The sequence below is a fragment of the Lynx rufus genome, unplaced genomic scaffold (assembly GCF_022079265.1).
Source record: "Lynx rufus isolate CCGP_SWC_20201006 ecotype Redwood Valley unplaced genomic scaffold, mLynRuf1.p SCAF_4, whole genome shotgun sequence".
NCBI classification, from domain to species: Eukaryota; Metazoa; Chordata; class Mammalia; order Carnivora; family Felidae; genus Lynx; species Lynx rufus.
The window spans coordinates 158,935,507-158,959,185 of NW_025814856.1; the positions used below are offsets into that span (position 1 = coordinate 158,935,507).

Consider the following 23,679-nt stretch of genomic DNA (forward strand, 5'->3'; position numbering starts at 1 on the left):
ATTAATAAAGTTAAAAAGTAAGGAAACCAAAACTAATAGTCCTGCCTACATAATCAAAGCAAAGGAGAATCTGGTGAATTCAAGCATCTGGAGGTAAGTGAAAATAAATCTATTAGGTTAAACAAATATATAGATGTTAAAGTTGGCATATTTATATTTCTCAAGATTCCTAAATTTTCTATTTACGTTCATATCCACACAAATTCTAGTCTATATTTATCTCTGTCTCCTCTCTCCAAGATGACAAATCCTGCCTATTTCCAGCCAGTACAAAGGTAATACCCTTTTTATTATTTCTGCAATATTCTATACGCCATTGAACAGGAAGTAATGTGCAGTGCTGAGAATCATGAATGAGTGCCAGTGAAACCCCAAGAAAAGGCCTGAAATTACCAAATGCATTATAAACAAGATGTGCAAAGTAATCTTTAAGTAAAAAGTCTAGCTTGGGTTTGTAACCACAGTAAGTTACATATTCAATAAATATCTGTCTAATGGGTGATCCAGGCTGGTAATAATTAGAACATTTTAAACATATGTTACCAATCTATTTTTTAACATAACCTGAAGTTATTGACTGCTGAAAAAAAAATCCATTATACCTGATTTATCCTCTACTGTCTCCTGTTCTTAACTTCCAAGAACATCCCAAAGACATGATCACATTAGTCAGCAAGCAAAATACTCCTATGTTCTTAAAGGGAATGATAGAATACAGGAGGGGAAGGTGCATTTTTTTGACACTCTGATCTTCAATATAAAGTTACAGAACAGTTTTATTTAATGGCAGAATCAAAGACAAATATTCTGGATGATCCTTTTATTTTTCCATTGACATCCACTACCTTGGAAATGTGTTTTACACATTGACCACTGATCTATAGAATAAATTTCAACTGTAGAGTGAAAGAATTTAAAATATTTTATAATGCTCAATTCTTAGAGTTATTCATTTATTACTGATTGGGAAGAAATAACAACCAACACTGGTATTTTCCCCTTTTCACTATCTAAGTTGCTTAAGAAAGAAACTTTCTTAAGTCTCTTAAGAATGAAAGAAGAGAGAAGCAGGTAACTTTTTAAAAGATGAAAGTTTGGCAAACATATCTTGGCTGATTTCACTAACGCACTTTATTTACCATCCTTGGACAGTCTGCTGAATATTTTTGGCAGTATGGCTCCATCAATGAGTCTACTCACCTCATAAAAACTACCCAAGTGTGTGTGTGTGTGTGTGTGTGTGTGTGTATTAACACGTTAACACATTATTAACATGGCAGGAATTGAGGGTGAAGAAAGAGGAGGTATTTTCCTCATGTATATATTAGAAAGAATGTAACATATCTGAAATTTTTTATTATAGAACTATATGTCTAGAGGCTCCTGGCTAGCTCAGTTAGGGGGGCATGACACTCTTCATCTCAGGACTGTGAGCTCAGGGCGTGCACTGGGTGTAGAGATGACCTGAAACCAAATCTTAAAAAAAAAAAAAAAAAAAAAAAAAAAAAAAAAAGAAAAGAAAAGAACTGTATGTTCCAAGTCAGAAACACAAAACTACAAAAAAATAAAATAAAGCAGATACAGGAACAACCTTTCTTTATAAACATATTTACGTCTTAGTTTAAAAGCCACCTGCCCCCCTCATCTTAAACATCCTTCTATCCCTAGGTGATCTTACCAAGCACCAAAAGATAGTTTCACCAAGAGTCCAGGGGTGGGATTAGCAATCCCTTATTTACCACTCAATAAACAAAGCTAATGTAAAAGGGCTGGCCACGAGACCACAGAAAAGACCACATCTTATAAAAACCACATCCTTTTATAAAAAAGGGGGGGGAAAGTCCACTTAAGGTTGGTGTGATGTCAAATGACCTACCAAATACCCAGACTGAAGTTTATAATGGTCCCAAAGTAATGCAAAGAACTAATTGAGGTTTTACAAGAAAAGCAAATAATGTATATACAGGGTAATAAATTAATGCTGAAAATAATCAATGGCAATTAAGTTACTTAAATTTGTATTTTCCTCTATTTGGTCTACATTTTTTCCTGTATTTGTTTAACATGTCCAAAATTTATTTTCCAAATCTATTTATATCCATCAAATTAATATCTAATATATATGATTTTTTTAAATTTCCACTGTTCCTCTGGAGTCACTGAAATGTCTTCTCTAAACAAGGGGGCCAGGAGCGCCTGGGTGGCTCAGTCGATTGAGCATCCGACTTTGGCTCAGGTCATGATCTCGCAGTTTGTGAGTTCGAGCCCCGTGTCAGACTCTGTGCTGACAGCTCGAAGCCTGGGGCCTGCTTCAGATTCTGTGTCTCCCTCTCTCTCTGCCCCTCCCACCCTTGTGCTTGTCTCTGTCTCTCAAAAATGAATAAATGTACAAGAAAAAATTTTAAATAAGGGGGACGATATCAGTCTGAGGCTATATGGAATCGAATCAAAGGGAGTATCAATGCCTACCAGTAATTGATTGAAGCTACAAAGTACTAAATAAGATCAAGACTGCCTATAAGAAAACCTGGCACCAGGCTTACAAATAAAACAGACCTTTGAGATCAATGCTATTTTACAGAGAAGAGAGGGCTGAACAATTCTCCACTTGCCCAGAAGCCTTATATGTAACTTCATTAGTTTGCTAGGACTTCTGTAGCAAAATACCACAGACTGGGTGACTTACACAACAGAAATTTATTTTCTCACAGTTCTGGAGACTAGAGGTCAAAGATCAAGGTGTCAGCTGTTTCTCCTGAGGCCTCTCTCCTTAGCTTGCAGATGGGCACCTTTTCTTACTGCGCCCTCACATGGCCTTTACTCTGAGCACCATGCCCAGTGTCTCTTCCCCTTCTTATAAGGACCCCACCTAAGACCTCATTTAAACTTAATTACCTCTTTAAGGCACTATTTCCAAATATTATCATATTGGGGCTTCAGTATATGATTTGGGGGGAAACAAATCAGTCCACAACAACAATACACTTTACAGAGACTATTAAGATGTACACATTGGGACTGGGTACATTAGACACTAGACTGCAAGCACTTTACGGAAAGGGCCTGTGTCTTTCTCACTGGTATACAATCCTTGTACATTGCTTGCCACAGACAATGCTCAGAAAGTATGGATGAGGACGCCTGGGTGGCTCAGTCGGTTAAGCATCCTACTTCAGCTCAGGTCATGATCTCTAGGGCCGTGAGTTCAAGCCCCACGTTGGCCTCTGTGCTGAGAGCTCAGAGCCTGCTTCGGATTCTGTGTCCCCCGTGCCCCCTCTCTGACCCTCCCCCACTCATACTCTGTCAAGATCTGTCTCTCAAAAATAAACATTAAAAAATTTTTTAAATATGGATTAAAAAACAAAATAATGGATTTTTTTGGCCTTTTATTACACATATTACAAAATGTAATGCTGTGAAACTTGGTATTTAAAAATGACCTGTCTTTAGAGCATCAAGTGCAGCAATTTACATAAAGTACCATGGAATTAGAAAGCATAGTACAAGATTTATAAATGCATTTCAAATATCAAGCACCAAAATTGTGGTACAAATTCCCGACATTCCCTATGACATTACGGTTACTAAAACAACACAAAGGCCTAAGAGCGGATCCTGGGAATAAAAATAACACAGAGGTCTTTAGTATCTGATAATATTTGTATTATAATACCCAGAATGATAAAAGATCTAATTCAGCAGAAATGGACCATCATCTTGGGGATGGGAATAGTAAAATACATCTCTGGCCTCATATCAAACAAAATGTATCTTGTTCTGTGCCACTAATATATTGAAATGTGCTCTATATTAAATAATCTTTTTGTAGTCTCCCAAATGTTTCCGTATGACTGGGACAGATCTTTTCTGCCAGCCTTATTTACAGGGACCACAGCTTGTACATAACTGTTTTACTTAATGGACCTGAACGAAGTATGCAAATTGCTCATCGGATCTTTGGCTCAATGTTCTCTTAAATGTGCTCAAAGCATAAGTTCTGCGAAACACTAAGCATAGAAAATGACACAAATGGTGTCAATTTGGTAGTTCGATAAACTGTGATAGGCTTAACTATTACAGGATTCTTAAGTCTGACGACTAAGCTGCTCATTACTAGAACAGATGCCTCCCAGATCATCCTAACTTAAAATCTGAATACCCTAAAGCCTAGCATGTTCCCAGATAACATATCCGCTAGGTCTTTGCCTCAATGTATTCAAATGACAGCAACGTACATGATATTCTACCTACCCAAGCAGTCGTAACCAGCTCATCCCTACAAGCTAAATCCATGGTAACTATTTAGATAGCAAGGAAGCCTTCCTAGAAGGTGTCACTTTCATTTCTGTAGACTCTGCCACTAGATGAATCAAACAATTCGCACTGTCCAGTTTCTACTAAACATGTTCAAAAGTAGCGTATTTCCTCTCAACAGTGTTTCTCTTCTAGTAGTTTAAACAAGTGTTTTGCACTACAGTTTCTCCTCTGGTATCCCATTCAAGTTGTACTGAACATCACCAGTAACCTCTAGACACAGAAAGAATGTAGACCAGATTTTCTCAGGGCCAAATATCTGTCTCCTAGCAAGGTGGTAAAGAGTCCGTTCGTTACACCCTCTCACTATCTTTTCTACTTCCCAGGGGCGGCTTCTTTCCAAAGACTCCAAGCAGCTATTCTTGTAAAACTAAAATCTCAGAGACGCTCAGCTTCTGCCAAAGACTAATACTACACAAAAGTTCAAGTTACTTTTTAATCTACAATTGTACACAAATATTAACCAGTGGTCATCTATAATCAATTAAATAAAATTCCAGATGTAGCTGGCCTTGAAACACTCTATTGTAAAGAGAGGCCACTAAGCAAAGTGGACAAACAATACACACAGAGACAACAGAGCTTATCTAACACCTAACAGTATATAGGGTTTAAAGGAGGACCAAGGAAGAATAAATGCTTCTAGATCCTTAAGAGCACAACATACAATACAGTGTGGGAGAAAATGACGATGGACTCCGCCATGTTTCTCTGGCTGCTTCTCCCAAGCCTGCTCTCTCAGAAGTCTTTCACATTGAATGGGTTATTGTGTATTAGACTGAAATAGAGAAAAAAACACCACAGAGACACATTTGCTTCTTGTTAACAGGTTGCTGAGAAGAGCTGTTGAGCGTGACGATGTCTGCACTTCAGAGAGGGCCATCTAACACCTGAGCACTGCGATCTGAAGGACTAGTACTATTAACTACAAGAAATGCAAAATGTCGAATTCACCCCTGGAGAGTTATCCAAAGGTGACGCTTGACTTACGTTTTCCAGGTGTTAAGTGGGAGTCCACCACCTACTTACTGTAAAACTAGAACATTTTGAGACTTTTTTCCCTTCTACTTAGTTTCCCGTGGGTAGTTAGTGCTGCTTAGCCTCCTGAGCAAGGATAACTATCCACAATGTTCACGTACTCCTCTCACGGACCACACATCAGGCTCACTTACACTGAGGCTTAACATCAAGCAGAGACAGTGTGTGTGTGTGTGTGTGTGTGTGTGTGTGTGTGTGTGTGTGTATGCAAATGCATGTATAAATTAAACATGGAACAAATGTAAATAATCATACATATGTATACATACATGTACACAAATGTAAATACATATAAACATGTGTGTGCATATATATACATACATATACACATATACATATATGTATACATATACATATATCCCATACTAACTTGGAATCCATTTTCTGGTCACATGAAAAACTGACAATACTTGTTAGGAAACAGAACTAAATGGCCTACAGAATGAAGTAAAACAGGCAGTGAAAATGCCTACTGCCATGAAGCACACAGTCACATGGCCTGGCACTCACCATTTCAGGAGGATTTTCCTATGTAGTAGTAATATTTCATCCATTACCCTGATATTAAAAATACATTCAAAAATCATTTCATAGGGGATAATTAAAAAGCAAAAATTACAAGCATGAAAAAAGCAATACAGAGAATAGTAAATAGTCACTAGGGACTGATTTTTCATTATAAACTGATGTTTAAAATTTTTATAATGCACACCTATTTCTATAGTTAAAGATGGAAATCTAGAGAACAGGGCACCTGTGTGGCTCAGCTGGTTAAATGTCCCACTCTTGTTTTCAACTCAGGTCCTGATCTCATAGGCTCATGAGTTCAAGCCCTGCATCTGACTCCATGCTGACAGTGAGGAGCCTGATTGGGATATTTTCTCTCTCTCTCTCTCTCTCTCTCACACACACACTCTCTCTTTGCCCCTCCCCACTCTCTCTGTCTCAAAATAACTAAACTTCTTTAAAAGAAATTTAAATAAAGTAAAATTAAAATTAAAAAGATATCTAGAGAAAAACATTTATAATTCACAAAAATAAAATTAATTTACAGTTCTCACAACAAAATTATTTTAAAGAAAGGAGCTTTATGAGTATTACAATGAGAACATATGATAAATTTCTTGAGAGATTGTCAAAAGATAGGAGTACTGCTTAACTGCATGATTTTATATCCTTCTATACAACAAAAGATGTACCTTACCCATAATACCTTAATGAACAAAGAGGATATATTCCAATGACATATTTGTTAGCACCCCAACCATCAAACGCATAAAATCATAGATGCAAAAAAGGAATACATTGGCACATGAGCTCTGTGAAAAGAATGAGAGATTCATGAAAAAAATCAGTTCTAACTGGTTGTACAAGGACATACCAAATAAGCATCTGGGAGTCACAGAGCAGAGGGGGAAGAAATGAGGGACAGGGCCCAAGTTTAGCATAAGTAAAAAGGGACTCAACGGAGGCTGAGGACCAGAAAAGAATCAGAGAAGAGCAAAAGAGAGCCCACATGCATGCTCCTGCTAAGAAGTTCACATTAGGGGAAGAGGATTCCCAGGATCTAGAAAAGAAGCAACTGCCAGCATGACCTATAATCGCTACCCCCAGGCTAGTCTCACAGGAGAGAAGAGGAAACACCATCTGAAAAGCACTTTATATCCATTTTCAAGGAGCTTATCCTCCAAGAGGGATAAGGGGACATTTATGAGCAATAGGAAAACAATACAAATACTATAAAGAAGATTCTGGTAAGTGGGAGAGCTAAGGGAGCCCTCCTTCACAAGAGACAGCACTGGTGTCAGATCTTAAATAATGAGAGGGAGTTTGCAATACACATAAAAAAATCTATGTTGCGCAAAACAAAAAAAAAATCATTTTTAATTAAATCAATCATTAATAGCTCCGGGAGAGGAGGCCAGAGAAAAAACCATAGTGTATGTAGAAACACACTCTTTTTTTTTATGCTTATTTTAAGAGAGAGAGAGAGAGCGCGCACGTGCACGCACATGCCCACGAGTGGAGGAGGAACAGAGACAGAGTCCCAAGCAGGTTCCAGCATACAGTCCATCGTTGGGCTCAAATTCATGAGATCATGACCTGAGCCAAAACCAAGAGTCGGACGCTTAACCGGCTGAGCCACGCAGGCACCCCAGAAACACTCTTTAAAAAAATGACTGGGGCCCCTTAATGGCTCAGTTGGTTAAGCACCCGACTTCGGCTCAGGTCATGATCTCACAGTCTATGAGTTCGAGCCCCACATCGGGCTCTGGGCTGACAGCTCAGAACCTGGAGCCTGCTTAAGATTCTGTGCCTCCCTCTCTCTCTGCCCCTCCCCAACTCATGTTCGGTCTCTTTGTCTCTCAAAACTGAATAAATGTTAATAAAGAAAAAATAAATGAATAAATAAAATGGACCAGGACTAGCCTTCAGAGTGAGCTGTAGGAATAGCATTAAGGTGATTTCAAAATTTCAAGGTGATTGTCAAAAAAACCATGTTTCCCTGGAAATCTAACAGGGATAAAGTACTCAAACAGATACAGTGGGATTAAAACGCGGGTTGATACCAAGCATATTAAAGTAAACCAATCAATTCAACCAACCTACACTTAAAAGTGGCTTTTACTGAATTTCATTTATTTGAAGGTGTCATATTGGACACCAAAATGAGGTAGAGGTCCCAGTGAATAGAAAAGGAAAAAAAGAAAACTACACAATATAAATTTGTTAACTTTGGTTGACCTTCCCCGCAAATAACCAGGTTAAAAACAAGCTTAGAGAATCCTGGAGTGCACAATTTATAAAGCAAAAGGTTGATACAACAAAACTATTATTGGAGTAAGTTGTCTTATAGCAGATTTCTACATCATCTAAAACTTTAATCTGATGGCATACTACTCACTAGCACAAGATCAGTTTAATTCACGGAGCACGTCAGGATTCTATTAAAAACTGCTTTAGGGGCGCCTGGGTGGCGCAGTCGGTTAAGCGTCCGACTTCAGCCAGGTCACGATCTCGCGGTCCGTGAGTTCGAGCCCCGCGTCGGGCTCTGGGCTGATGGCTCAGAGCCTGGAGCCTGTTTCCGGTTCTGTGTCTCCCTCTCTCTCTCTGCCCCTCCCCCGTTCATGCTCTGTCTCTCTCTGTCCCAAAAATAAATAAACGTTGAAAAAAAAAAATTTAAAAAAAAAAAAAAACTGCTTTATAAGCACTTATAAGTGTAAGGTATTTTTGTTTAAAAAAGAAAGCAAAAGGCATACAGACATGACCAAGTACATTTAATCACATACTACAATAATTTCAGCTACTTAAGAAACAAGGACGAGCAAGATCATCCTAAGGACTTGTGGCTCCCAGAGCCTCAGACCTGCCTTCATGAGGAAGTGTTCATGCCTCTGTGCTTCTGTCTGTGAATATACTCAACAAGCAGTTACAAATGAACCAGAAGGGAGAACACGGATGTTTTTATAACACCAAAGACCTTGTTCTATTTTGACTCATGTATACTGCATGGGCAGTAACAGGTCTTTCAACCTAAAAGACCTGCCTGATTTGCCAAATGATGTAGGACTTAAAGCCTCATCAAAAATGAGCTGGAGTACGGGGCCCATACCCCCGTCCTCTGGCATGATCTGAAGCTTTGTTGCCAGAGAATTGAAAAAGAAAGAAATCAAGTGAAGAAAACTAACTCCTTTTACAGGAGAAAACAAATCACATTGGCATCAATGTAATCTGATAATCTACTCATAATATAATTAACATGGTCACATGTTCTATGGGTCAAATGGAAAATAGAGAAAAGCTGTGAACTCACATTAAAAATGAAGATATTTTGGGGGCGTCTGGGTGGCTCAGTGGGTTAAACGTCTGACCTCAGATCTCCAGCTTTGTTGGTTCAAGCCCCATGTCGGGCTCTGTGCTGACAGCTCAGAGCCCAGATCCTGCTTCAAATTCTGTCTCCATTGTGCTCTCTGCTCCTCCCCCCGCTCACTCTCTCTCTCTCAAAAAAAATAAACATTAAAAAAATTTTTTTTAATGAAGATATTCTTTAAGAAGTCAAACTCCTAAAAACTGATCTATGGTCTATCTATCACCTCATCTCAGGTAAGTGAATGTCTGTTAGATTTTTTTATTTCTTCGTTTGTTTTTTTAATTTTATGTAACTCAGGTCTTTCCAAATACCTTTAAAGATCCTGATTAGCATGGTGACCTCAAGTGGCGAATAACTGATCTACACAACAAGAAATAAGCAGAATCCTTCAAACACAGACATCCTTATTTTTGTTCATTTAACACATATTTCAGGATGAGAAAGACATTTACTGGAAGAGAAAGCCTGACTCAAAAAAAAACAAAGGTTAAGAAATCTGAGGACAATATCCATTCACAAATGCCAATAACCTCTGATAGTTAACAGAAAAGTTAGATACTAGCTACATTTCTATCTGCCTTTTTATCCACCTACCTATCTATATACTTAGTTTCTATCCCCAGATCAAACTGGGTATATAAAAGGCTGGGACAGGTAGAAATAAAAATGACCCGGACCTGTAACCAAGAAAATCACTGAAACTTCATGAAGTATTAAAAAGAAAATACATTTAAAAACCTCCACTTTTAAATTCCCTTGAAGCTCTTCTTTAGTCATTTAATGTAAATTGCATAACCTGTCACATAAACATTGCAGGGGAAAACTAATAAATAAGCCTTCAAAATAGTCTTTCCCCTTAAAGGAATCTCAGGAAATACCTGCTCATCCTAAGTCCTTAGCATAAAGTTAAATTACCGATTTTATATAAGAGACTTATACTGTGCAGCAGCCTCCAAATTTGTCTGTGGGTTGATATAACAGTCTTGATTTCACCCCTTCATTTCCGTTCTTCACAAATCTTCACATCCACAGAAGGAAGGTTCTAGAAAGTGTTGCACACACAGCACAAAGAGCACCAGACAAAGCTGCCTCTGGCCCTTATTTGCTGAAATCCCAAGCCACACCACTGTTCCATCGAGGCCCTCAAGGCTACCCTATACTTTTTTCTAGGCCTCTCATTTTTGTTAAGATCATCAACTCAGACTCAAGCTCAAAGTTTCTTTTTTTTTATTTTATTGGAAAAATAACAATACAAAACAGGATACTACAAACAAAAGAAAATCACAGCTTCTACTATGAGAACCACAAAAACCTTACTCTACCTTTCCTCAGTACTTATTAACAGAGCTGCTTTCTACAATGGTTAATGGCTCCAGAGAGCTAAGAATTATCCTGAAGTATATAAGAAAGTACATTTCAATAACCTGAAGAAAAGGTATTTTGGGAAGGAGACTTACCTAACCAATTCAGGCCATGTCACACTTAAGACACCATTAGTTTTCTCCATGTATACAAACGGACCTAGTGTTCAATTTTCATGCAAATCAAATAAATCCTTTGTCTATGTCAGACAAGAGACTTTTTCAAATCAAATTTGATGTGGGAAACAAAGGCAGACGTTAGTGGCAGATAAAATTAAACTTCCTGAAAATCTGCAGCCCACTGACAAATGCTTGAGGCAGGCAGAGTATAACGTTCCTCCAGGAACTCCCTACTGTCTTACTGTTAATGCTCTGCTAGAGGGAAAAACAACCTTAGCTTGATGATAGCTAGGCCTCCAGGATCCTGAGTCTTCTTCAGCATATGAAAATCCTTTTGGAAACTTCCTTTTCTTTACTTTGCCTGACTTCCAAGTATATAATCAGTCACTCCTCATAGTCCTGGGGCAGCTCTACCTGCCCACAGGTCCTGTCCCTGTGCTTTAATAAAACCACCTTTTTGTATCAAAGATGTCTCAAGAATTCTTTCTGGATGTCCCACCCCCACCCCCACAGCACCTCACCATCACTCCAAAACCACAACATTTTGGCACCTAACATGGGGCTGAGCCTTCTCATCTGGACTCTGAGCCTCGGGGAGTACATCTCCTCTCCTTTTATTTTCATTTGAGGGGCTTTTCAAGGAGTATGGTCTTATTGGAACACTTTCACATCTATTGCTCAGAATGCAATCCTCTAGTCAGTGGCTACTCCACAGGGAGGAGAAAGCCTGCCTTTTGGCTGGAAGTTACTGCCATGCTCGGGATGGTAAGAAGACTCAGACTTAAATGCTTTCTCTTCGTTTCTGTTCTTATACTAGGTGGTCCATCTTGGGCCCAGGACAGCTAGCTAAAGTCACCAGGACAGCCCTTAATCTTAAGACTCCCGTGAGAGGTTTCCTCCTCATTGGCCCAGCGTGATCCCCTCCACATCTCTGGTTTAGCTGCTTCTGGCCAGGAGACCTCTGCTCAGAGCCGGTCGAAACCAGTACCCGAATGAATTAAAACCCAACCGGAGGTCCTTTCCCAGGAAATGAGTTTTAAAGGTTACATGTGTTGGAATGTCATTTACACAATGGGTTTCTATCTTTACTGTTTTTCGTCATTATCCTCTACTGACTATTTAAGTTATAGAATTGGGTAATTTCATCTTGTAAAACTTTTCACTGTTTTCCATGGGTTAAAAACAGCAGGTTCTTCATGGTCTTCTCAGCAAGGCAGGCCAACGTACAGCTTGGCCTTTATGCATGGCCTTCTCAGCAAGGCAAACTGAGTCCACACACTGGAACCCACTGTAGTCTAGAATGCAATGGGGAAGTGTGGGGACCTTTATGTCAGGCGGTAACTTTTACGGCAGGTAATTTTGTTCAAGGGACACCTCAGCTTGTTTTGACACCAGAAACCTCTGACATATCCTACATGTGGGACACAACCTGGGAGTAGGGGTGGGGCGGGGGGGGGGGGGAAGGGGTAGATTTTCTTGGTAATGGACCTCTGTCTTTAGTTCCCAAGGACTCTCCTTTAGCATGTCTCTTTGACCCACTGGGAACAAGTCAGATGGCAACATTTGAGAAGGGACTGATCTATAACATTGCATGGCCTCCTAGGATCTCAATTAGATCTTTTGCAGGAAACAGGGCAAATGAGACGGAGGTACCTTGGGTCCAGGCCTTCATAGCTCTAAATCAGCATGCAGACCTAATAGTCTCCTGCAGAACCAGGCTGATAAACTCCTTCCTGACATTCTGGATGATAATTTAAATAGGCCTCTGCCTAACAGAAGCCAGGTTGCTGGAAGAAACACAAGCCATCCCTAACGAAGGGGACACTATCCCTCACTGTTCCTCCTTCCTAACACATGTGGGGGCCTTTCCCACATTTATTTCCCAGGTTAATGGCTATGGTAAATGGAGTCCATTGTGGTTCGTCTATCTCAGGACAGGGACGTGAAGGAATATTCCGAGGCATCTGCTGAAACTCCCTTCGTTTCAGGCAAGTTCCCTGTCTTCTCTTGCCTGACATGGACTGCCTAACTCCACTTCGGTCAGGCAAAAAAGTGGCGTCTGCTCATCTGTCTGAGCTGACAAGGTTTAGAACCAGGAATACTCTTCCTCTGACTTCTGGTGGCACCTCACCTCTTCTGCCTCCCCCTCCCCGTTCCTCCTCCTGTATAACCGGCTTCTATACCATCCTCAGGGCCTCGGGCACCACTGGCTACTTCTCCCGCCCTCGATGTCAGGAGCAAAGAGCACCCTATTTAGACTGTCCAGATTTCCCCACCAGTGTCCCAGGGAAAAATTGACCATGGGGAACAAATTAATTCTTTGAAGTGGACCCAAGTGGAACATAATTTAGTATTTAAACTAATTTAAGTTTGTTGGTTTAATAAAAAAGACTTACCAGCATTAAATATATTAAACTTTTTATTCTACCTACATTTACTGAAGGTCAAATAAGCTGTTTTCTCTTTTGCAATTTGTTAGCAAAAAGGTGACTTAAAATGATGGTTAATTCTGTCTCACAATTTTTCATGGGTAATTGTTAAGATTTCAAAGTTTTTGGTAACCTGAAACTTTAAAGTTTTGCTTGCATGACAAATTGGAATTGAGTCCATTGGACATCTAGGTCTTTTTCAAACGAGATAAAATACTAAAGTATTGATTATGCCATGTTGGTTTGTGTTTTGTACTTCCTGCAGAGAAACTAAGGATATCTGGGTCTGATGGTATACTTGCTTTGTGCATTATAATGTCCTGAGGTTTTTAACAAACTTCCCAAGATTTAAACTGTAAGTCAAGTCTTTTTGACCAAGTAGGCCTTTTTATTTAGTATGTTAAGTTACTCTGAAAGCACAAATAATAGTTGTAGGTTACATTTGGGTAAATACTGTAACTATTCTGGAGATTATATGCAATTCTTAAAGTTTTAATATATTTTTGTATGATGCCATCATGTGATATGCTATGACTGAAGTGATATTAAGTTACAGAAATAACTGGACTTCTTGACAGCTATGTTGTAATCGCTCATCAGATTTTTTAACTGTGTCCATTTTTGAGTCTTTTTGTCATCATAGTTTTTGTTGACTCTTGTTTGAAATATTGCTGGTTCTCTAATGTTTGCTCTTCCAGATTAAGGAAACTTTCTCTTAAGATATCCATAATATACAGGGGTGCCTGGGTGGCTCAGTAGGTTGAGTGTCCAACTTTGGCTCACATCATGGTCTCACGGTTTGCGCGCTCGAGCTCCGCGCCAGGCTCTGTGCTGACACCTCAGAGCCTGGAGCCTGTTTCAGATTCTGTGTCTGCCTCTCTCTTTGCCCCTCCCCTGCTCACTCACGTGTGCTCACTCTCTCTCTCTCTCTCTCTCTCTCTCTCTCTCTCTCTCTCTCCCTCTCTCTCAAAAACCAACAAACGTTAGAAGAAAAAAAAAGATACGTATGATATACAGAAATAGGATAAAGTATTCCTCTGTGAACAAACTGAAGCATTTAACTTTTCTCTCTACTTGACCCCTATGAAATTCAGAAAACTCTCATTGAGTGTTCTTTCTTTCATGGCAACTAGTTATTTGCATAATTCAATAAGCATCTATTCTGATACCATTGGAAATACTGGTTATTTTACCAAGGCTTTGACTGGAATGTCATATTTGAGATACATGCATAGACTCAGATATGACCAGGCAGCTTTAAGAAACTGAGGTTGAATTTATGAAACATGCAGCCCATTGGAACTGTTGGCCTGATACCTTGCTTACATAGCTCCCAGCAGCCTTACCAGGTAAGCAAAGAAGGTCACTTCCTGGCAGGAGCAGGAACCTCAGGGTACTTGGGGACCTTGAGAAGAGGAATTCACCCAAACCTATAGGTACTCTAGGCATGCCTGATGGCAAGCACTTGGCTCCTGACCTGGACAGGCTTTACTAAAAGTTCAATCTAGAGGTTCCTTACAAAAAAGCTCCAGCAAAGCACATTTTTTTTTTTAATTTTAACGTTTATTTATTTTTGAGACAGAGAAAGAGCATGAACAGGGGAGGGGCAGAGACAGAGGAAGACACAGAATCTGAAACAGGCTCCAGGCTCTGAGCTGTCAGCACAGAGCCCGACGCAGGGCTTGAACTCACGGACCATGAGATCATGACCTGAGCCGAAGTCGGACGCCTAACCGACCGAGCCACCCAGGCACCCCAAAGCACATTTTTAAAACATCTATATGATCTATCACTATTCTTGCTAAGTTTATGTAAATAATTAGGCCAGGTTTGTTAAAATTAGACTTGTTTTACAAACAAATTAGTCTTTGTTTGGCTATGGCTCTCCAAACTAAGGTTTCCAGTCTTCTTCCAAAAAGCCTTTTCTTACTGCAGACCTATCAATAAATAGATACTAGAATGCTCTATTATTCATGTCAGGCCAGGTTAATTCATAAATCTCTAAATGAATATGCAAACCATATCCTCCCTAAGCCTGATCTGACAGTTACTAGCAACTCACCCCGTGTAAACCCAGGAGACCTGGTTTATTTAAAGGATTGGAAACCTAAAACAGCAACGGATTTCACTCCATAACGGAAGGGCTCTTACCAGGCCATATTATGCACTCCTGGAAGGGCTCCTACGGGGCCATGTTATGCACTCCCACCACAGTAAAATTAGGAGGACATTTCTCATGGACTCATATATCAAGAATTAAACTGCTACCTTCCTCGTAGGAGTCTAGTATGTCAGCTGACATGCCTTCTTATTCCTGTGAACCTGTGGAAGACCTCAAATTTCTCTTCAAAGGACAATGAAGGACTGACGGAAAATTCTGATTAACTACCAAAGGTCTTTTATTTAGGCTTCTCTGTCTCATACTATTAACTTTATTTTATTGTCTTTTCCAGTGTCTCCCTGCCTCGTGCCAAGCCTCCTTCACTGCCATAACTTCTAGCTGACAGATGATCCTTTCTACTCAAGGAGGTTCATATAGGTTTTCTCCCTTGGACTGGCTGCCTCTGCCTTTGTAACTCCTCTATATAAATTCCTCAAACTGACCATTGTTGACCCATAGGTAGGGACACCTCTATGCCCCTAATAGCAGGAAGAAGTTACAGATGAGAAGACCTTCCACCCTCAGCAACCTTAAAGATTTAAGGATCAAAACTGTTCAAGGGGAAATGACATGGGAAACAAAGGCAGAAGGAAATGGCAGATAAAATTAAATTTCCTTATAACCTGCAGCTCACTGACAAATGCTTGAGGCAGGCAGAGTATAACATTCCTCCAGGAACTCCCTACTGTCTTACTGTTAATGCTCTGCTAGAGGGAAAAACAACCTTAGCTTGATGATAGCTAGGCCTCCAGGACCCTGTGAGTCTTCTTCAGCATATGAAAATCCTTTTGGAAACTTCCCCTTGCCTTTACCTCCCCCAGCTCCCAAGTATATTATCAGTCACTCCTTATAATCCTGGGGCAGCTCTTCCTGCCCATGGGTGTCCTGTCCCATGCTTTAATAAGACCACCTTTCGCACCAAAAGTGTCTCAAGAATTCTTTCTTGGCCATCAGTTTCAGTTCCGTCCCCCATCCCCCACCAATATCCAACCATCACTCCAAAACCACAGCATTTTTTAAAAAATGTTTATTTATGGGGCTCCTGAGTGGCTCAGTCGGTTGAGCGTCCGACTTCGGCTCAGGTCATGATCTCACGGTCCGTGGGTTCAGGCCCACATCTGGCTCTGTGCTGACAGCTCAGAGCCTGGAGCCTGCTTCGGATTCTGTGTCTCCCTCTCTGCTCCTCCCCTACTCATACTCTTTCTCAAAAATAAAGATTTAAAAAAAATTTTTTTAATGTTTATTTATTCTGAAAGAGAGAGAGTGGAGTGCACGTGCAAGCAAGCACAAGCAGGAGAGGGGCAAAAAGAGAGGAAGACAGAGAAGCCCAAGCAGGCTCCACACTGTCAGTGCAGAGCCCTATGTGGGTTTGGATCTCACAAATCACAGTGAGATTACCTGAGCTGAAATCAAGAGTCAGATGCTTAACCAACTGAGCCACCAGGCACCCCTCAAATTCACTTTCCTTTGTTATAATTACTAAGTAATTATGAGCCAGACACAGCAGTAGGCACTGAAGTGACAAAAAAAAAAAAAAAAAAAAAAAAAAAAAAACCTTTTTTTAGCGCCCCTGAGTAACTACCTAATGACAACCAAGTGTGAAGTGCGAGGAGAGAGAAGCTTCTGGTTAGATAACTTGCCAGCTTTCAGGGCAGTGTTGGTACAGTAACAGTGTGCCATTTTCAGTGGGCTCACATAAAGATAGCTAAATCTGGAATCAAGAATTTTCATGGTAATCACACAAGACAAGAACAATTCCTTACACAAAATCATCCACGATGATCTGTTCCCTCTAGTATTACAAGGACCCCTGTCCGCAGATGTGAGCTTATTGGCCTAATAGGTTTGCATTCCAAGACGTGAGAGTTGGATGCTGAGAATACTAAAGAATTCTGCGATTAGAAGAGTCATCTGGAATACGCATCAGCATATCAACAATCATGTGGTTCTGTCTATCTAATTTGGCCTGTAACTTACATTGGGAACCTTGGCAGAAGTATCCCTTTGGAAAAAAAACTCAAATCTCATGGAAGAGCAGAGGTTCAAAACACCAAATGGTATTTAATAATCTTTTCTAGCCTAGGGTTAATCCTATACAAATCAAAGAATATAAAAAAAAAAAAAAATCAAAGAATAGTGTAAAAAAAAAAGTTAATAAAGGCTGCTTTTTACAGGAAAACTCATGGAAGTATGAATTCTGTAAAACTACTGTTTCTATTTTTCAGCATTCCCTAGAGATTCTAATACCCTGTTAACATTTTTTTTTTTAATTTTGCAAATCTGGTTACCCTGCAGATATCTTATTGTTGGATGCTGGGATGAGTGAGGCTTGAAGATGCTTTTTGTTGTCCCTGGTGCCAAAACTATTCACACTTCAACAAACACCTAGTAAGTACTCAGGATTAACATCCACAGGGTGGATCAGAAATGCGGTATAATGATGCTACGTTGTAATTCTGTCCTTGGGGATTCATGATGCAGAAACCACAAGTGGAAACTGGTTAAGAAAAGATTTATTCTCCTGGTAATTCAATAACTAAATCACTTTGCTAGGAATTACACTTTTTGGTAGGACAGTCAGATTTTGGAATATTTAATAGTCATGTTCATCCTACAAGGAGTAAAGAAAGTAAAGAAATGTGAACGCTAATTGAGATTACCTTTGCTCCAAAGATGACGAACACATTTGTCCACCGGCTGATTCAGAACCACAAGGCAGTATTTCAACTTCCCTACGGAAAAAAAAAAAAAAAAAAGAAGTAAATAAGTAGGTGAAGTCCTTTGTTCCCCTCATTTGAGCCTGGAATTACCCTCTACTGATCCAGATTTTTTTTTTTTAATGTTTATTTCTTTTGAAGGGGAGAGAGAGGGAGGGAGGGAGGGAGGGAGGGAGGGAGGGAGGGAGAGAGAGAGAGAGAGAGAGAGAGAGAGAGAGAGAGAGAGAGCAGGGGAGGGGCAGACAGAGGGAGACAGAGAATCCCAAGCAGGCTCTGCACGGTCAGTACAGAGCCAATGGGAGGGCTCAATCTCACAAACGGTGAGATCAAACCAGGAGCTGGATGCTTAACTGACTGAGCCACCCAGGTGCCCCAACTAACCCACACTTTCCATCTACACAGAGCTAAATTTCAACCACAGCTGATTTCTTATACCTTATTTTTAAAAGACACCATAGTTTAACTAGATCTTCTTTATTCAGTATGTCTACCACATTACTATATTGCTGAGGACTTGATTATAACAACAATTTATCATAAAAACAACTGGGTAGGTTTCTTTTTGCAGGGGGTAAGGGGGAGAATGCTCTTAAAATGACATCCTTATGAGATACCACCCCTTTGACACAACTACTCTTCTGCGGGGCTGGTCCAGCATCCTCCCAACATTAGTTGCCAGGTGGTATATGGGCTTGGGCGGTGTGTCCTCACATTCATTTTTATTTATTCATATTCTCTCCCCCACTCCATCTCTCCCCACCGCATACAAAACTGCGCGTGTGTCTGCACAGAATCCCATAGCTCTTATCATGATTCTTACATTCCAAGTTTTTAGATGACACTCAAAAGATGAAGACACTGAAAAGACAGAGGAAAGTTACTTCTCCAACAGTCACTCCAAGTCCTTTATAATGTACTAAAAATAGTGCAAAGCAAAATGCAATCAGGCTATCGAAAATCTGTCATTCAGCTCAGTCCAAGCACTCCATTTCATTTATGAAAGAGAAATGTTTGTTTGGTGATAAGAAAAATTAATTTTTAAGCAATCTCAGTATTAGAAGTGGAACAAGATAAGGAAATGCAAAGGGGAAGCCATCATCCACAGCACACGTTATTAAGTGCTGATCATATACTAGGCACTGCGAGTACAAAGAGGACTAAGATTACAGAGTATCTGTGAGATAAAACATTTATAATAAAGAGGATTTATTCTACAACACAATACGACACAAGTATACGAAGAGTGCCAGGTAACAGATAAATGAGTATGGAGGGAGTTCAAAGCCCAGAAAGTCAATAAGGTCTGGTGTCACCCTAGAAATCTTTGTGAACTGCAGGTTTCCAAAGTTGATCTTAAAAGGAGAAAGGAAGCTGAAAAGAATAAAGGAAAGAGCATTCCAGACAAAGAAAACAACACAGCGGAAATTGCTATCCTTTGCCATTAGGGTTACTTCCATAGTTTCAGAAGTGACGCCCTAATGACAGGAGCCCAAGGCATTAGCACTGGCATCCCAAATTTCACACATACTGTTTAACTTGACAGAGGAGTTTAGGTTGAGGCACACAGGAAATATTTAAAAGGATACAAAATGAGTAGTAAAGGCAATTTGTCTCTATTTGGTAATCATGCACACAGAGACAATAGCTAAGGTCAAAGAGCAACCTAGCGCCTAGGATACTGCAAAGAAAGCAGAGAGAAAAGAACAAAGGATGAGAGCAAAATTATTCTGTTTTGCTCACCACCACAGAGCTGAAGGACATCAACAAAGGAAACTCAGAAAGAAAAGTCAGAAAGGTAAAAGAGTGAAGAGGGGATTTCCAAGAACGTGCTGTCAGTAACACAGCATGCTGCTGAGATGTCACAGAGACTGAAGAACCAACAAAGGTCAATGAGGAGGGCACATCTCAAAGCAAAATCTGAGAAGTCACAGAGAGAGCCTCAAGACAGTGAAGAGACAAGAAGTTAGTAAATCCGGAGGAGAGATGCCTCTTCTCACAAAAATAAAAAGTGAACCATGAGAAGCGTGGGGGAAATGGCAGCGAAGTCAAGAGCAAGTTCTTCAAACGAAAGTAATCTTATATTCTAAAGAGGAGAGATGTGAGAGGAAACAATGACAGAACTCAGTCATTCCTTTAGCAGGCATTTAGAGAGCACAAAGCACTCCCATTCAGGCCCTGCTGCGAAAGCAGCGAGCAGCAGAAGTGAGGTTCTGGACCTCCTCAGACTTCCATCCTACTGATGAAAATAGTTATTGAGATTGAGGTACGCTAAAACATGCAGAGGTAGAGGTGGAGTATGGTCGATTTACTTGTATGTGAACAAAAACGAAGCGAGAGTATGGAATTAGAGCAGAATGTGAACAATTTTCAAACAACTGCTCTAAGAAGTGGATGACAGAAGCTGACGGTCCACAGCTTTAAGACTACAATTTCACTGAAACTTGGCAGTCCAGAAAGGAATGGCAGGAGATCTTCAATGTGATGAACAGAAAAAAATATGCAGCCAAGAATCCTTTATCCAGCAAGTCTGTCATTCGGAATAGAAGGAGAGATAAAGGTCTTCCCAAACAAACAAAAACTGAAGGAATTGATCACCACTAAACCAGCCCTACAAGAGATCCTAAGGGGGACCCTGTGAGACAAAGTACCAGAGACATCCCTACAAGCATGAAACCTACGGACATCACAATGACTCTAAACCATATCTTTCTATAATAACACTGAATGTAAATGGACTAAATGCGCCAACCAAAAGACATAGGGTATCAGAATGGATAAAAAAACAAGACCCATCTATTTGCTGTCTACAAGAGACTCATTTTAGACCTGAGAACACCTTCAGATGGAGAGTGAGGGGATGGAGAACTATTTATCATGGCACTGGAAGTCCAAAGAAAGCTGGAGTGGCCATACTTATATCAGACAAACTAGACTTTAAATTAAAGGCTGTAACAAGAGATGAAGAAGGGCAGTATATAATAATCACGTGGTCTATCCATCAGGAAGAGCTAACAATTATAAATGTCTATGCGCTGAATACAGGAGCCCCCAAATATATAAAACAATTACTCACAAACATAAGCAACCTTATTGATAAGAATGTGGTAATTGCAGGGGACTTTACCACTCCACTTACAGAAATGGATAGATCATCTAGACACACGGTCAATAAAGAAACAAGGGCCCTGAATGATACATTGGATCAGATGGACTTGACAGATATATTTAGAACTCTGCATCCCAAAGGAACAGAATATACTTTCTTCTCGAGTGCACATGGAACATTCTCCAAGATAGATCATATACTGGGTCACAAAACAGCCCTTCATAAGTATACAAGAATTGAGATCATACCATGCATACTTTCAGACCACAATGCTATGAAGCTTGAAATCAACCACAGGAAAAAGTCTGGAAAACCTCCAAAAGCATGGAGGTGAAAGAACACCCTACTAAAGAATGAGTGGGTCAACCAGGCAATTAGAGAAGAAATTTAAAAATGTATGGAAACAAACGAAAATGAAAATACAACAATCCAAACACTTTGGGATGCAGTGAAGGCAGTCCTGAGAGGAAAATACATTGCAATCCAGGCCTATCTCAAGAAACAAGAAAAATCCCAAGTACAAAATCTAACAGCACACCTAAAGGAAATAGAAGCAGAACAGCAAAGACAGCCTAAATCCAGCAGAAGAAGAGAAATAATAAAGATCAGAGCAGAAATAAACAATATAGAATCTAAAAAACCTGTAGAGCAGACCAATGAAACCAAGAGCTGGTTTTTTGAAAAAATAAACAAAATTGATAAACCTCTAGCCAGGCTTCTCAAAAAGAAAAGGGAGATGACCCAAATAGATAAAATCATAAATGAAATGGAATTATTACACCCAATCCCTCAGAGATACAAGCAATTATCAGGTAATACTATGAAAAATTATATGCCAACAAACTGGACAACCTGGAAGAAATGGACAAATTCCTAAACACCCACACGCTTCCAAAACTCAATCGGGAGGAAATAGTAAGCTTGAACAGACCCATAACCAGCGAAGAAATTGAATCAGTCATCAAAAATCTCCCAACAAATAAGTGTCCAAGACCAGATGGCTTCCCAGGGGAGTTCTACCAGATGTTTACAGCACAGATAATACCTATCCTTCTCAACCTATTCCAAAAAATCGAAAGGGAAGGAAAACTTCCAGACTCATTCTATGAAGCCAGTATTACTTTGATTCCTAAACCAGACAGAGACCCAGTAAAAAAAGAGAACTACAGGTCAATATCCCTGATGAATATGGATGCAAAAATTCTCAATAAGATACTAGCAAATCGAATTCAACAGCATATAAAAAGAATTATTTACCATGATCAAGTGGGATTCATTCCTGGGATGCAGGGCTGGTTCAACATTCACAAATCAATCAACGTGATACATCACATTAAAAAAAGAAAAGATAAGAACTATATGATCCTGTCAATTGATGCAGAAAAGGCATTTGACAAAATTCAGCAACCTTTCTTAATAAAAACCCTCGAGAAAGTCAGGATAGAAGGAACATACTTAAACATCATAAAAGCCATTTATGAAAAGCCCACAGCTAACATCATCCTCAATGGGGAAAAACTGAGAGCTTTTTCCCTGAGATCAGGAACACGACAGGGATGTCCACTCTCACCGCTGTTGTTTAACATATTGTTGGAAGTGCTAGCATCAGCAATCAGACAACAAAAGGAAATCAAAGGCATCGAAATTGGCAAAGATGAAGTTAAGCTTTCACTTTTTGCAGATGACATGATATTATACATAGAAAATCCAATAGACTCCATCAGAAGTCTGCTAGAACTGATACATTAATTTAGCAAAGTTACAGGATACAAAATCAATGTACAGAAATCAGTTGCATTCTTATACACTAATAATGAAGCAACAGAAAGACAAAGAAACTGATCCCATTCACAACTGCACCAAGAAGCATAAAATACCTAGGGATAAATCTAACCAAAGATGTAAAAGATCTGTATGCTGAAAACTATACAAAGCTTATGAAGGAAATTGAAGAAGATATAAAGAAATGGAAAAACATTCCATGCTCATGGATTGCAAGAATAAATATTGTCCAAATGTCAATACTACCCAAAGCTATCTACACATTCAATGCAATCCCAATCAAAATTGCACCAGCATTCTTCTCGAAACTAGAACAAGGAATTCTAAAATTCATATGGAACCACAAAAGGCCCCGAATAGCCAAAGTAATCTTGAAGAAGAAGACCAAAGCAGGAGGCATCACAATCCCAGACTTTAGCCTCTACTACAAAGCTGTCATCATCAAGACAGCATGGTATTGGCACAAAAACAGACACATAGACCAATGGAATAGAATAGAAACCCCAGAACTAGACCCACAAACGTATGGCCAACTCATCTTTGACAAAACAGGAAAGAACATCCAATGGAAAAAAGACAGTCTTTTTAACAAATGGTGCTGGGAGAACTGGACAGCAACATGCAGAAGATTGAAACTAGACCACTTTCTCACACCATTCACAAAAATAAACTCAAAGTGGATAAAGGACCTGAATGTGAGACAGGAAACCATCAAAACTGTAAAGGAGAAAGCAGGGAAAAACCTCTCTGACCTCAGCCGTAGCAATTTCTTACTTGACA

The 23,679-nt window shown here is 39.7% G+C and overlaps 1 protein-coding gene across 5 annotated transcripts in view; it reads right to left on the reverse strand.

Annotated features, from left to right (window-relative positions):
* TPK1 (thiamin pyrophosphokinase 1) overlaps positions 1-23,679 on the reverse strand; it is a 352,335-nt gene that overhangs the window by 252,494 nt on the left and 76,162 nt on the right. For all 5 annotated transcript variants that reach the window (XM_047095885.1, XM_047095882.1, XM_047095886.1 and 2 more), the window contains one exon: positions 17,955-18,026. In XM_047095885.1, coding sequence (XP_046951841.1) covers positions 17,955-18,026 — 72 coding nt within the window. The remainder of the gene's footprint in view (positions 1-17,954; positions 18,027-23,679) is intronic.